A 14,037-nucleotide genomic window follows, 5' to 3' on the forward strand; every position below is an offset into this window, starting at 1 on the left:
ACTAGTCTAACCTCATAGCAATGCACAATACAGCTAGTGACTAATTTACAACAAATCCTCCATTCTTATACAGTCTCCCTGAACAACTCACAGGCAATTAGTATTCAGTAGGAACTCATTATCCCTTCCCCCAACATCTTTACACTACACAAACTACATTTTTTAAACAGGCTCGAATGTGGCTATACAAGAGCTAATACAAAAATAACATGTCCACTGTTTCTTAACCAGCTCCGCCAAACATTTCTTTTAGTTACCCCACAATGCATGCGTTTTTGTGTTCCACATAAAGGAGGAGAGGGAATGTGGATCAGCTTAAATGTCAGTTTTTGGAAGATGATGACATTTGAGCTTGTTAACATTCCTTACTTCACTTCAATTATTTTTCAGGCTGCTGAGGTCTGCAGCGCTACTTCTGTATTATGTTTCAAGTGATTCCTCAATCCACATTGCAGTCGGAGATAACAATGTATTTGTTGAAAGAAGATCATGCGATTCAAATGCAAATTTAATTCAAAGCTTATTATAAAAGTATCTATCAGGTTTTCAGGGATAAAATAATTATTATATGAGCACTTCATAAAGTGCACAAATTACATAAAACACAATTGAAGCAGATCATTGTTCTGCCCTTCCCTTAACTGAAGTCCTGCCAGCTTTGTTAGGCCTGGAAAGAGTAATTTGCCCCAGACGCTGGAAGCCTTAGACTTTCACTTTAAATATTAGACACTCCCATTGACTTTGTTTGATTTATATATATAATTAACAGCCCCAGGGAATCACAGCAGACAATGGATAACTGAAAATACAGGGAGGATATAAATCCACGGTTTAAGCATCCACTTCAAAACATCTCTGCTCGCTGGAATGTCAGGTTCGAGCGGCACTGATGGATCCCCTGGGCCCACGGGAACGCAGGGGCGGACATTCTCCTGCGCACCTGCACCCCGGCCTGCCCCCACTCACCAGTTGTGGCCACAGTTAAACGAAAAAAAGAGGAAAGGATGGAGCATATTTACTGGGTAACTTGTTTGCTTAGGAAATGTCTTTCCAGCTGCTCCAACACAAAAGATTTTCCCTGTACACAACATCTTTCCCTAGCCAAGCTCTCTTTATCACCAGATATATTTAATGACAACCTGAATACAAGCCTCAATTTCAGACGTACTCAGGGCAGTGCTCTGTGGGCAAACTGGTGTTCATATTTAAAGAGCACTATAAGTTTTACACTGGCTTTAAAACTCCTCAACTTTCAATTTAGGCAATTACTCTTTCATTCGTGATGAGGAATGTTTTTTTTGTTTTTGTTTTCCTTTTCTCTACATTGGCCAATTCTGACTTTTTCACTCAACTTTATATGATCAAGAAAAATATACTTCTTCACTTCGACAGATCTTCCTTTTATCTGTTTTATCTATAGTTAGTCCAGAGAGAAACAATGAGAACTGAACAAAACTCTCACAGCGTGGACATGCAGCTGATGTATTAAATGGCAATAAACTATTTTATATGCCAAGATATTTACTTTTCTGAATGACCTCTGTATGTTTCATAAATGCTTTCACTGACTGTTTCAGCTATTGCCTGCCCTTAAACTAGCAGTGTTAATTTAGAACCTCCAAACATAAATGAGTAATTGAGGACTGTTAAGTAATTTTTAAACTGCAATCCTATTACATAATTCTTGGAGAATCCAGCTTTTAAACTTCTGCTGTGATAAAGACCTGATCATTTACTGCTGCTATTTATTCTCTATTTCTTGGGCAAATCTTAGGCTTTTTATATGCTTACTGCAATCTCCCCTGAACAGAATCTTGCATGAGAATTTGTCAATTGCATTCTGAAAGTGCAGATAAATTATCAACCTTAACCAACTATTTCTGAAGGGCTAATTGAATACCAGTCACATTATTTGCTTTGTTCAGGCCCTATGAAAGATTTATTTTTTTTTCTGGCTTGTAGAAGTCCTTTCTTCAGAAGACCTCATGCTGCTTTTCTGCCATGAAGACGGGTTTTGCTTTGCCTTCCAATCTATGGCTAAAAATATTTTTCTCCCCATTCTTGCACTTTGGGGGATGATCCAATCTACATCTCACCTCCCACTCATCATTTCCAAAGTGGCAGCATTTCAGCAGTGGTATTTGCATGCAGCTGGCATAGAGAATTGGCAGCTTATAAGATAAAAGGTGCTTTCTAGCTGGAAAATATTAACCTTACTTTCCATGTAAAATGTTTTCAATTATGTATACCAACGTATAGATGTGAAGATAAAGAACAAATGTTTTTTGTGTGCATTACCTAAGGCTAATGCTTTTGATAAATACTAATGCAATGCTTTAAATTCTTTCACCTAACGCTTGCCAAAACACACCCATACGATATAAATGTTTTTCAGAGATATTACAGTCTATTGTCTATTGTCTGACCGCTCCCTCTGCTCGTGGCAAGACGGAAGGAAGTACAGGAATGTCACCAACATTTACAGTTTCCATGGAACAGCACCATCACCTCCCCAAGGCACTTAGAGGACAGCCTCATAGTGAAGTGGTGTGGGGGATGTGGTCTCCCTCTGCTGAAACACTGCTGAACCAGCCCCATAGCTGGTAGTTAGCTCCCTGGCAGGCCAGAAAGAGAAGATCCCTTTGAGTTAGGTGCCCCGTTCCCAGATGGAGAACAGATCTACAGGGCTAATGACCCCAGAAACAGGACTGGTGATGGTCTACATAGGGTGTGGGTGTTGAGAACTGCATGAGCAATGGTTTTGACAGAAATGCCCTCCCCGGTTTGCTCTGAGCAGTCCTCACCAACATTAGGGACAAAGTTGATTTCCACCAGCTTCATTCTGTCCCAGGACCAGCAGAGTTCATTTCCCAAAACTGTGGAGAAGACTTTGACAAGGAAAGATAGCATAGAAAAGGCTACACGCTTTTCTCTACCAACCTCTGTGACCCACAGGTCCATGTGACTTTTCTACCATCTTCACTCCACTGTTTGTCTAAGGTCACAGAAAGGACCTGCCAATGTACCTGGACAAAATATCTACATTACCTGACAGTAATCGCTGTTTTGAAAATTCAGCAAATGTGAATTAAAGGTGACTGAAAGCAAAGTGCTACCAGCCAGTTCCCACACACCAAGCACACCCCAACCCAAATGTTCTTTCCACCTGCCCACAGCAATTATATGGTGATTGTGAAGATCACTGCCAGTGACAGCATCACAGTTCCCATAAGACAGCTTGTCATGAAAAAAATATAAAAAATCTTTACCACCTCTCTTCTCTGCCAAACACCTGGGTCTTTTTTATAGAAGTTTATACTGGAATTGTCAGAAAACTTTGCCACATCTCTCTTTTCACCATCTCCCTTTCCCAAATCATTGATGAATACACTGAAAAACACAGAACAAAGTCCAGATCCTTAAGATCTTGGCAGATGACCTCCCCAATTCGTTTTTATGATCTTTCTTACTGCTGAGCTCCCAATGGATGATTCATTCATTCAGTTTGGAGAACTGTCTTTTATGATGTATTTATTTCCTTTCTTTGTGCACAAGCAGAGGAGATCTGAGAAGGTCTCCCACTAGCAACAAAACAACTTGGAATTTAAACTGCATAGCAGTGGATCACAAAAAGATTCAGGCAGCATTCACTGGCCATCATCACTGCCCAAATGTTGACAGTATTTGGTAGAACCTGTCTCTTTCATTGAAACTGCATGCAAAACTCCCTGTCCCACGTCACCGTCAAGGGGAATACTGCAGGGAATGGGAAAAGTACTGGAGAGGAAGTGGGAATTGCAACCTTCCTGTACTGCACACATTTGTCAGCAAACACACATGCTTTTCACTGTTTCAACCCCACCAATGCTAAAGGTTAGTGCTAGCAACAGCCTTGTGAAAGATCATCAGTGTTTATCATTATGGAGCCTCTTCCTCTCACCACCATTTACAGAGGCAGATTTTTCTCTACTAGAAAAGCCCTAGGTGAAGGTAAGTATCAAAGCCAGGTAAATCCTGAGATAAGGTTAAATGGCCCTGAGCCCTCAGTCCTCTCATCTCCTACATGAAATACTTGCAAGCATTCTCCACCTTTCATAAATAAAACATAAAAATAAAGATGTGGTGCTATAAATTTGGGTTGATTTTTTCTTTTATTTATTTGTGCAATTTCTTGCGCAGTAGTCTGACGATGAACCAAGATGCTACAGCTTCACAGAGACCCCAGTGAGAGTGGCAGGCCACCTGACCTGTCTCTAAAAATGCTGTTGTACACAAATAAGAGTTTACTGAAGCACTCAAGTCGCAGCAGACGACAGAAGAAGCAGAGCCAGTTTGCGTGCACTGCATTCTGGTTCACTTTAAGCTAGATTGCCAGTCCAAGCATTTTTATGTTCCATTGCATTTATTTCCCCAGGGATATATCCTTTTACTAACTCCAGACAGTGCACATAGACTCACAGTGTCGTAAATGATCCAGACTGAAGGAGGCCATAACATCTACATTTTTTATCTAACTCTTCAGCTACTCACTTGCAGGTGTATTTCTAATTACAATGTGAATTATAAAAGTATTTTTTAAGGCTGTTCTGCACATTTTTTCTTTGAAACAACAAAGACAACTTCAGTTAGAATGGATTTAATGAGAATAATGTTTTCATGTTAAAAATACCATGTTTATGACAGTCAATGAAAGGTGCATCATTCCACAAAGATCTACTGGTAATAATTATCTTCCCTTTGAAAAGCAACTGCTTTGTATTTCTTTGCTAAAGGAACAATTCACCTTTAAGAATATAAGAGAACCAGGTTTGCATAAACAATACTAGTACTGCAAAATCTCTGGATAACACCCAAGAGACTGGGATGAAGAAGAGCTCAGAGCTTACAAAACTGAGGCAAAGCGCTACCTCTGCTCAACCCTGAGTCATTCTAGCTGCAAAGAGCCACTGGACAAAAAGCATTATTTCAGGCTTTGTCCCAAATGCTACAACATTGGCCAGTTTACTGTACTGATATTATGGTTTCACAGTGTTCTTCAGATCCAGAGCTTTCTGAAATCTGGTTCATGACTCACTGGATATGCTTTCTTTTTTTTTTTTTTAAATATATATATATATATATATATATACACACATATATACATATGTATAAAATATCTACAATATATGATATATATTTTATATATGTGTGTAATAATAATATATATTGATATGTATATAATATATATGTATATAATATATATATCAATAAGATATGCTTTCTTTTTTTAAATATATATATATATATATATATATATATATATATATATATATATATGTATATATTCACCTGGTTGTTTAGGATAACAATTTCAGTTTGGGTAACAAGCTCATTAATACTACTTTCATGTGACAGCGGTCAGTATGCCCTGACTGCTGAAACAACCACTAAGCAGTTCCAGCAACGTACATAGTGAAACAATTTGACTAAATACTCTCCTTGTCCAGCATCTACTCACATCAAAAGGGTAGCAGGGATATGCAGTCCAACTGTGGACAGAAAGCTCATTGCTGTTTGTCTCATATCTTGATGAAAAGGTCTCCTGAGTTTATTTGCAAATGCTTGAGAATTAAGGGCTAGGATAAACAGAAATTTCTTCCTGGTTTCTGCTCCACAAGTCCTGTGCAAGTCCCAGTACTGCAGACAACACACGTGGCCATACATGAAAGCACACCAAAGTTTGAATTGGACCTCACTCATACTGAAGTTTTGCCAATGACTTGGTTGTTGAGTCTACAATTACACTGGCAACCTGAGCAGCCAAAAAGTTCACCAAAGACCCGATTCATTAAACATTCAATTTTCCATGTTTCAGGGAAGATTTCAAGGGAAGGGCTGCTTCTCAAGGAGGAGGAAAGCTGAGAAATGTGATCATTTGTGCATTTTCAAGACTGCAACTGTTCTCTTCACAATATAGTTCTGGAATACATTTCATATTTAAAGAGTAGCTTGACATTAGATATATCCCAGATTGTTTATTTACGTTAGTGTGAAATGAGACTGGGCAGAAGACAGGCAAAAGAGCTTATTTAAACATCAGAAAAAAGAGCCTCTTTTTGAAGGATTATTTTGTTGAGCAAATTTGTTTTGGATTTTAGGCAGAGGAGGAGGACAAGTTCTGGGAAGCCAGACAGCACATGTTTGTAGCTTGTTCATTTTTCTTTCTGTCTTCCTTTTGAGGTTAACTTGAATTATAATGTCTCAGAAAATGAAGAGTGGAGGAAACTCCAAGAAACAAGAACAAGCTTGTTTTACTGCTTAATGCTTCTTCTTCCAGATTTCTCCACAGCTTTTTAATTAAGCTCAGTTGAGGCTTACATCCCAGGAAGATTTTCCTTCCCACATCTTCTCTAGCTCTCAACTATTCAGCTATCTTCAACACTCAGTTGTTTATAGACAGTTTAAACAAACATGAAAATGTTTTATCTAACGCAACAAACAACAACAAAAAATCAGCTATATGTTGTTTAAAGGTTGTTTCTGGAAGGGTTCTGACAGACCAGATCCAGGTTAAGTGTCTGTTCTGCAAGGTGCAAGGAACTACGCAAAGGTTTTGCTCAGTAAAAGAAGCACCATAAAGATCTGAGAACTTCAGTGAAAAAGGGCACAGTATAAATGCCACAGTCATTAAAAGACAGCTGCATCAATAACTCTGCAGTTTTCTTCAGCTAGTATTTTTCTCTGCAATTTTCAAACCCGTCACATTTCCAAAAAAAAACTGTCTTAAAAAAAAAAAAAAAAGCCTCCTTCCACTGCAAATCCATCTTCCTGAACTTCTTCAGCACATCTCCAATCATTTAAGTATTGCAGTGCCTCTTTCTCATCTTATTCTTCATGGTCTCCCTTACTTCTGATGAATAACAGATACAGGGAAAAGATAATTGGCATGCCCAAGGTCATGTTGTAAATCCATAACAGAACAGAAACTGAAGTAAAGGTCTGCAGATACAAGGGCCAGATCACCCAGCTTCTCCCCAAGCACAGAAAAGGGGGAGACCGGATTGGGTGCTGCCATGCAAGGACTGCAAACACAAAAGATCTGCCTAGCATTAACCATAGGATTCTCGTAACTGTCTCGAATAGGCAACACGACATACAACTTTCACTTTTATCTGTCAATAACCATAAAATTACCTCCTGTGGTTCCAATCTCAAAACAGGTACAGTTGACTCAGAATAGTTCCAAATGTAAATATTCTTCTCCCCATTGAAAGAAAAAAAAAAAAAAAACGAGTGAAAAAGTTAACCCCAGTCAGTAGAAGAATCAATCATTTTACAGACCCAGCAAAAACTGTGTCAAGGAGGGACTCTAGACAGTAGAGCCATGCTTTTTTGTATTTAAGCAAAACAAAAAACTTTTTAAGTCTTACCAACCACAGTAAGGAAATCTAATTGAAAAAAGAACAAAACAGCAACATTGAAACCAGATTCTCTGCAGATTACAGTGCAGACCTTCTGGTTTACACAGAGAAGAAGATCATTGTGTTCTGTTCCTTAAACTGATCTGCGGTTAAACTAGGATTTCTGTGGAACCATGAAAATCAAAGGACAGACTCTACTAAAAACGTTTCACAGCTGCCTGATCACATATGGAGAACCGCCAAAATTTGGCATCAGTATTTTTATCTCTCCAAGTGCAAAACCTGGCTTGCAATACCCTTTCACCACTGGCAGAGCAAACAGACTAGATTAGGCAGACACCAGTAGGTCACTGGCACTGTAACTAGGAGAACAGGGAAAATATTTTGAAAATTTATCATCATCCTGCCTTCCTGAAGTTATATTTCCTTGGAAGAAAAACTGGAGGTTAGATTTTTCTTGTTGGAAAAGAGAAACTTTTGCAGCATTATAAATGGCCTTGTGAACATCCTCTTTCCAAACCAGCTATACAAAACAGGAAGGAATTATAACTCTTTAAAAACACATGCCCTGCTAACACCGTCACATGCCCAACAGTAACAGCATTCAGCTGTCACCTCCTAGACTCTCTCCCAGAAAGTACAGGGCTGCTGACTCTTGAGGATGACAATGCTTGGCAATAATACATACGCTTAATATTGACAGAAAAAAAAAAATAAAATCCTTTATTTTCTTGCTTCTCTTTTTGTTTCTTTCATTCGCTCTCCCCAACTGGATATTGTTTTTCCTCTCTCAATCTTTCCAGTGTGTTTCTTTCACTGAAAAAAGCCTTTGTGTTCTATTTTTTTAAAACACAAAATACATCTTTAGCAACTTCTGAGAGAGAGAGAGAGATCAGTGGAGGAAAGAAGACTGCCAGGTGTGATTATCACTGAATTCAGGTGTCTCTACGCCATCCACTGTTCGTCCTGGTTTAGCTTTCTCTTGTGCCCCACAGTTTACTCCTGTTTTTAAAATTCTTGAATATGACAAACCCACTTCACCCGAAGAAAAATCATATGTAGTTCACATGGCTTCCCATGTGTGTTCCTCACCTCCCCAGTACACATCAGGGTGGGACCCCAGGGCCTGTCCCTCAATTCTGGACTATGTGGTGCCTCTTACTCAGCAGAGGCCAAGGGGAACAATTTTTGGAATTGAACTTTGAGAATCAAACAGTGCCTGAGGCAGCCAGGTCCCAAACCAAAGATGAAGACAAGGAGCAAGAAGAGTTGGCATCCTTTTAGCACCCTACTGACTGCTGTGAGCACCCTTCCAAGATACTCCCAGAACTTTGTTAGGTGAGGAGAAAGAACCACATCAGTCAATACATTTGAAATGGCAGGGTGGAGGGAAGACAGACTGCATGAACAGGAGAAGCCCTCCGGGACCCACCATGCCTAGACCAAATTTTGGAAAAGCTTTTCAAACCACGTGGAAAAAGAGTGAGATGCAGAAGCAGAATAACTTACATCCCATTCAAAGAAACCCATTCAAAGAGTACTGGTGTTCTTGCTCTTAGAAGTCCTCTTTGATTTACACATCCAACTTCCTAGTGAGATTCCAGAGTTTGCTTGTTTCTATTCATTCTTCTTCACTCAACTCCCCCTAGCTGTTTTCCCTCTTCCTCTCCCCCACTGACAACCATTTCCATTTCTCCTCTTATTCCCCACTGTGTGCTCTTCCTGCCAAAAGAGTTGCCATTTAAAAACAATGCCAGGCAAACAATTATTTTTTTAAAAGTAGTTTAAAACAATTCAGGGTAATAAAACTGACATTTAGCAATATGGTTGTGTGAGTCAGGTTAGAACATATACTGTTTTTTATATTCAAAGAAACCCATAAAACCAGCTTAAGCCAACTTATAAATTTTTGGTTGTCACTAAACCCTAATTTCATCCCTTTCCCTCCCTACCTCCACCTTTTAGTGCACATCCAAGAGCACCCTTAAACCCCAGCTTGCACTTCAACCCCATCACCTCTCACACAAAATGCTGATGGGAGGCCTTCCAGGCTCTGCTGAGGTCAATAGCAAAAACCCGTCAAATGTCAGCACTACAAGGTGAATTTCAGCTGAGTTCAGTAGTCAGAGATGGGAGATGGGTGAGAAGAGCTCAAGACCCACATAGTAGTGAGACCATGCTCCAGTCTTCACAGAGCGAGCACATTTTCAGTTACAGTGATTTACTGAAGTCTGTTCTAAAACAAGTAGAATAGACTTCACTGCAGCTTCTCCACATGTAAGTCAACCTCTTAGATGCATTACATGGTGATTACAGTTTAGTGAAGAGAGAGAAGGTTCATTTTCAGACAGGAGGTACAATAGGTAATATTTCTGATTTTAATATAAGCTAAGCATGTGCTCAGGACAAAAGTTTTATATGTTCACATGTATATGATATGTGCATGTACACATTTATCTACGTATTTATAATTTATTATTGTAAATGAATAAGATGCCTAAGAAAATAAGCTAAAATCAAATATTAAGCACCTAAATCTTGTTCCAAGCTGTATGCAAGTACAACATTTTTTCACTTGGAAGCTCCTTTAAGAATCTACCATTCCTAGCTAGCTGTATGAACCACAGCCAAAGTCTCTTGCTTGCTTCTTGCAGGGGACCCAGGATCTGCTGGCAGCTGCCCATCCAAGCTTCAGAGAGGAGAGGGAACTGTTCTGAAGCCAGAGGGCCTGGCTTCTGTTCCTGCTGTCACATCCAGCCCTATGCAAATGATGACTTAGAAGGAAAACTCATTTCAGGGGTAAGAAAAAAAATATCAGCTATAATTTCAGGGTGGAGAATTTCCACTATGCAGCTTTTCAGCTACCTTCTGCTCGTTCCAGATGGTGTAACTGGAGCTTAGACTGGAGCAGATGTGGCTTCAGATTAGCAAACCATAATCACTCCCCAATGGCTCCACACCCTCCTACATTGAGACGCAGCCCAACACTTTGGTCTTCCTTGACAGAAACGATTTGATCATGTGGGAAGTAACATTGCAAGCACATGCACTGCATTTTTGTGCAAGACAAGGACTGCTATTCTGTGCTATGCACAAAAGTATTAAAGCCAGTATAACCATGCATATTAATATTTTTGCTACTAGTCCCAATTTCCTTATGCAGCTCCCATATTGCTTGGATGGGAGAGCAAGACAAGCATTTGGATTTGCTGCAGTACAGGCATTTGACCCAACAACAACTAGAAAAATTGAGAACTAGATGATGATTTTAATGAGAGATCATTAAAATAATCTGCTGCTTTCTTATCTTACAACCATGTCTCTGAGTTTACGCCAGCTCATTTCTCCCTAACATATAATGCCTCCATTCATGCATGCACTTCCCCCCCCTTTGCACACACTCAGAGCAACTCGTGGTTTTGCAGCCACCAGAACCTGCACACAAGTGGTCTGAATGCAGCCATCTGGGCTCCGCCATCCTGAGCTCAGCACTGGACCACAGGCAAGCCTTTGCCTGGCACAGCAGTTCCCACAGGCAGAGCTCAGCTACTTGTTGTCTTTCTCCTCCTTGCTCTGCTTTGTATGCAACCATGGTTGCACTTTCCACTTGGAGCTTTCCCTAAACTTGACAATACTCATCTTTCCATTTGATTTTCATTCTCTAAATTCACTGTCTTAATGTAGTTGGCTATATTCTCCTTCTGGCCCTACAATGCACTTTGCACTGTTACATCTAAACATTTCCACTTACTTCATTTAATCTACAGTCACATACGCTGGAAGTCGATCAGAAAATCAGAAACAATCAGAAATCGTTTTCAAGATTCTTATTCATACAACAGTTTGTATTCTGCTGAAAAATCCTAGGATAACATGATACTGTTGGATGCACTGTGTATGTACACTAGAAGCATTTTGAAAGAGGTTCTCCCTTTGACATAGACATAACTCATTTGATCTTTTGCCAAGCTATGTTGCAATATCAATGATATTTACATTTTTAAAAGACACTGCCTTGTGGCATCAGAATACATACCAACAGCTTTCTGGAAATCAAAATGATTAATTATTTCTTACCTATGCCCAAGAGGACATGATCTTCATTTTCATTAGAAGGAACCACAGCATCTCGGAAAGGCTAGAAACAGAAAACTTTAGCTAGATCTTCTATGATTAATAGTTACATTTGTGCTTAGTTACAAGCTGTGCTTCAGGCTTTCTGAATTCAGTTCAAATAAAATCAAGCAGCAGTCACTTCATTTTAGTCATTTTAATGAAGGCAACGGATAGAGAATTCCTCTCCCAGACTGATACGAAAATGAATTATAAGGCTGACCCGGTGGATTCAAATTCATAGTCAAAGAAGAGATCAAACTCTCTTTCCATGCAAACTTCAGTTTTCTTCCTTAAGAAGTTTAACTGTGCCCAGAGTAGCCAGTAGAGCACTTGGGAGGAAAGAGACATTTCTGAGAGGGCTCCTCTCATGCCTGAGCTGTTCATGCCTATAGCAGTAGTATAAGCCAGCTCATTCTCTATAAAGTGAACAACAGACTTTCCCCACCACAAAACAAGAAACAGTCAACACAGTACCAGAAAATTCTACCCCACAGCATGATTTATGAGCTACCACAGTCTGCCCCAACAGACATTATCAGCATAGACTCAGAAATTCATGCACACTGCAGAGATAATTTTGAGATGACACAGATTGCAATCTCAAAGGAATGGTCAATCTTCTTTAGAGCTGGCACTTAAAAGAACTAAGGGGGTAAGCACATTCAAAATCAGGATGTAATAGCAGTGGCAGCCTAACAACGTTCCCAAAATTCAAACGTTATTTAAAATCAAAAGTCACTAACTATGCAAAAGATAATACCTTTACCAGATTCGCCAGATTTTGTTTCTGTCAACCTAAATAATTTAACTTCACACCCAATTAAGTTAATAATCAAATATAAACTTCTGGCTTAAAAAGGTGTCAATAAAAAAAAAAAAAAGAAAGAAAGAAAACCAGAATGTGATTTCTCAAAAATATTTTTCCTCCACAAAAGCTGTTTGAGACCTCCATGTAAAAGACAATGGGAACTGTTATCTTTTCTACAGCAAGCATTTTTTCCCAGTTGAAAACTCACAGTTAACCAAGAAGTCTCCTTCAGGTGTAGCAGACCATGCCATCCCAAGGATGAAGCAGGTGCTCACAGGAGACAGGTTTTGAGCCCACAGACCAGCAGCTGAGCTGCAGGCTGCCTGAAGGCACTCAGGATGGCCACAAACACAAGAGTTTTCTGGTCCAAAAGCAGAGCTTGCTTCTGTGACCCAGCTTCCCGGCCCACAACCACATAACAGGTTCCTTCAAATGATAATCATCTGCACACATAGCTATTCCCACAGGATAGGAATGGACAGGAAATGTTGGCTGGCAGGCATTAGTCACCTTATTTGTTAGCTCTGAGAGATCCTCAGATAGCCACGCAAAGGTTGCTGCCCCCGAGCCTACAGGGAGCTTAGCTATTTGTATAAGGAGAAATCTGTACCTTCATATCATCCTGGGACAATTCATCAGATGTCAAGTTCATAGGACCTGCAAAAGCAAAGATTCCTGCCTTTAAGAGCAAGCGAATGCAGTTTGGATCTGCTTTGGCTTCTGCTGCTGGTCTATCTTCTTTTTCAGATAGGAGGGGGAACAACGAGCACACAAACATGCAGGCAAGCCAAAACAATGGACTTGTGCAGCCCATGCATCCCCTCAAAACAGCATTCCTGTGGGCAGCAGGCAGGCTAGACGCACAACAAGTGCTATGTTATTGTCATGGGACAGTTATGAACAAGCTATTGAAACCAAAGGCTAGGAAAACATGGTGACTTGTCGGGCAGATGCTGATGAGCCGCCAAAGTGTTCAAACACCACTGTTTCTTGTTCTGTGCTTTGCACCAACTCTGCAGAGCATTTGGGATCTGTTTCTTTCCCTGAAAGAGGTCTCTTGTATTTTCCAAAATGAGACCTCACATCTTCACACAAACACACACACATACAAGGGAAAAAAAATAATTTCTGTCACTCTCTCTTTTACAGTTTCTTCTCAGGACTGTGGGAAAGGACACAGCACACACATAACACTTTGCAAGTTTTGTCCAAACAGCCTCCAGCACTATTGTGAAACAGCAAAGAGAAGTAATCTGGCTACAGGAATGCAAATGAACACCAGAATCACCCAGGCTTCCAGGAACATTATTATTTACTAAGTATATTTTAAATAATAACAATTATACCACCATAGTTATGCTGGTATGTGGGGTTTTTTTGACTGCATCTTTCAAATTGAGGTTCAAGTCTGCTGTCACCTACACAAATCCCTCTCAATTCCCCATTTCCAGCAAATCATTAAACTAAGCATGACTCAGCAGCTGATATAGGGTGGTTTAGGGAAGCGCCTTGAAGAATGGTAGGTTATGTGGCAACTCACTCTTTTCCTAGTATTCCAAGTATTTCCAAGAAGGGAAGGGAAGGAAAGGGAAGTCACAAGCCCAGTGCAATCAGAGCACCTGTGATCTCTGAGCTCTGCACAGCCTCTGGATGCTGGTGTGAGTCAGAACTGCAAAGGCCTGGGTTCATGCTGATCAGTATCTCAGCTGCTAA

At 40.0% G+C, this 14,037-nt stretch overlaps 1 protein-coding gene across 6 annotated transcripts in view; it reads right to left on the reverse strand.

The window, feature by feature from the left end:
• Positions 1-14,037, reverse strand: part of ARHGEF28 (Rho guanine nucleotide exchange factor 28) — a 127,198-nt gene that overhangs the window by 60,764 nt on the left and 52,397 nt on the right. For 5 of the 6 annotated variants that reach the window (XM_068666818.1, XM_068666816.1, XM_068666817.1 and 2 more), the window contains 2 exons: positions 12,935-12,981; positions 11,478-11,538 (listed from right to left, as the gene is read on the reverse strand). The exons of the other annotated variant lie outside the window; for it this stretch is intronic. In XM_068666818.1, the coding sequence (XP_068522919.1) occupies positions 11,478-11,538; positions 12,935-12,981 (108 nt within the window). The remainder of the gene's footprint in view (positions 1-11,477; positions 11,539-12,934; positions 12,982-14,037) is intronic. 6 annotated transcript variants of the gene reach the window in all.

This window comes from Anas acuta, chromosome Z (assembly GCF_963932015.1).
Source record: "Anas acuta chromosome Z, bAnaAcu1.1, whole genome shotgun sequence".
NCBI lineage: Eukaryota > Metazoa > Chordata > Aves > Anseriformes > Anatidae > Anas > Anas acuta.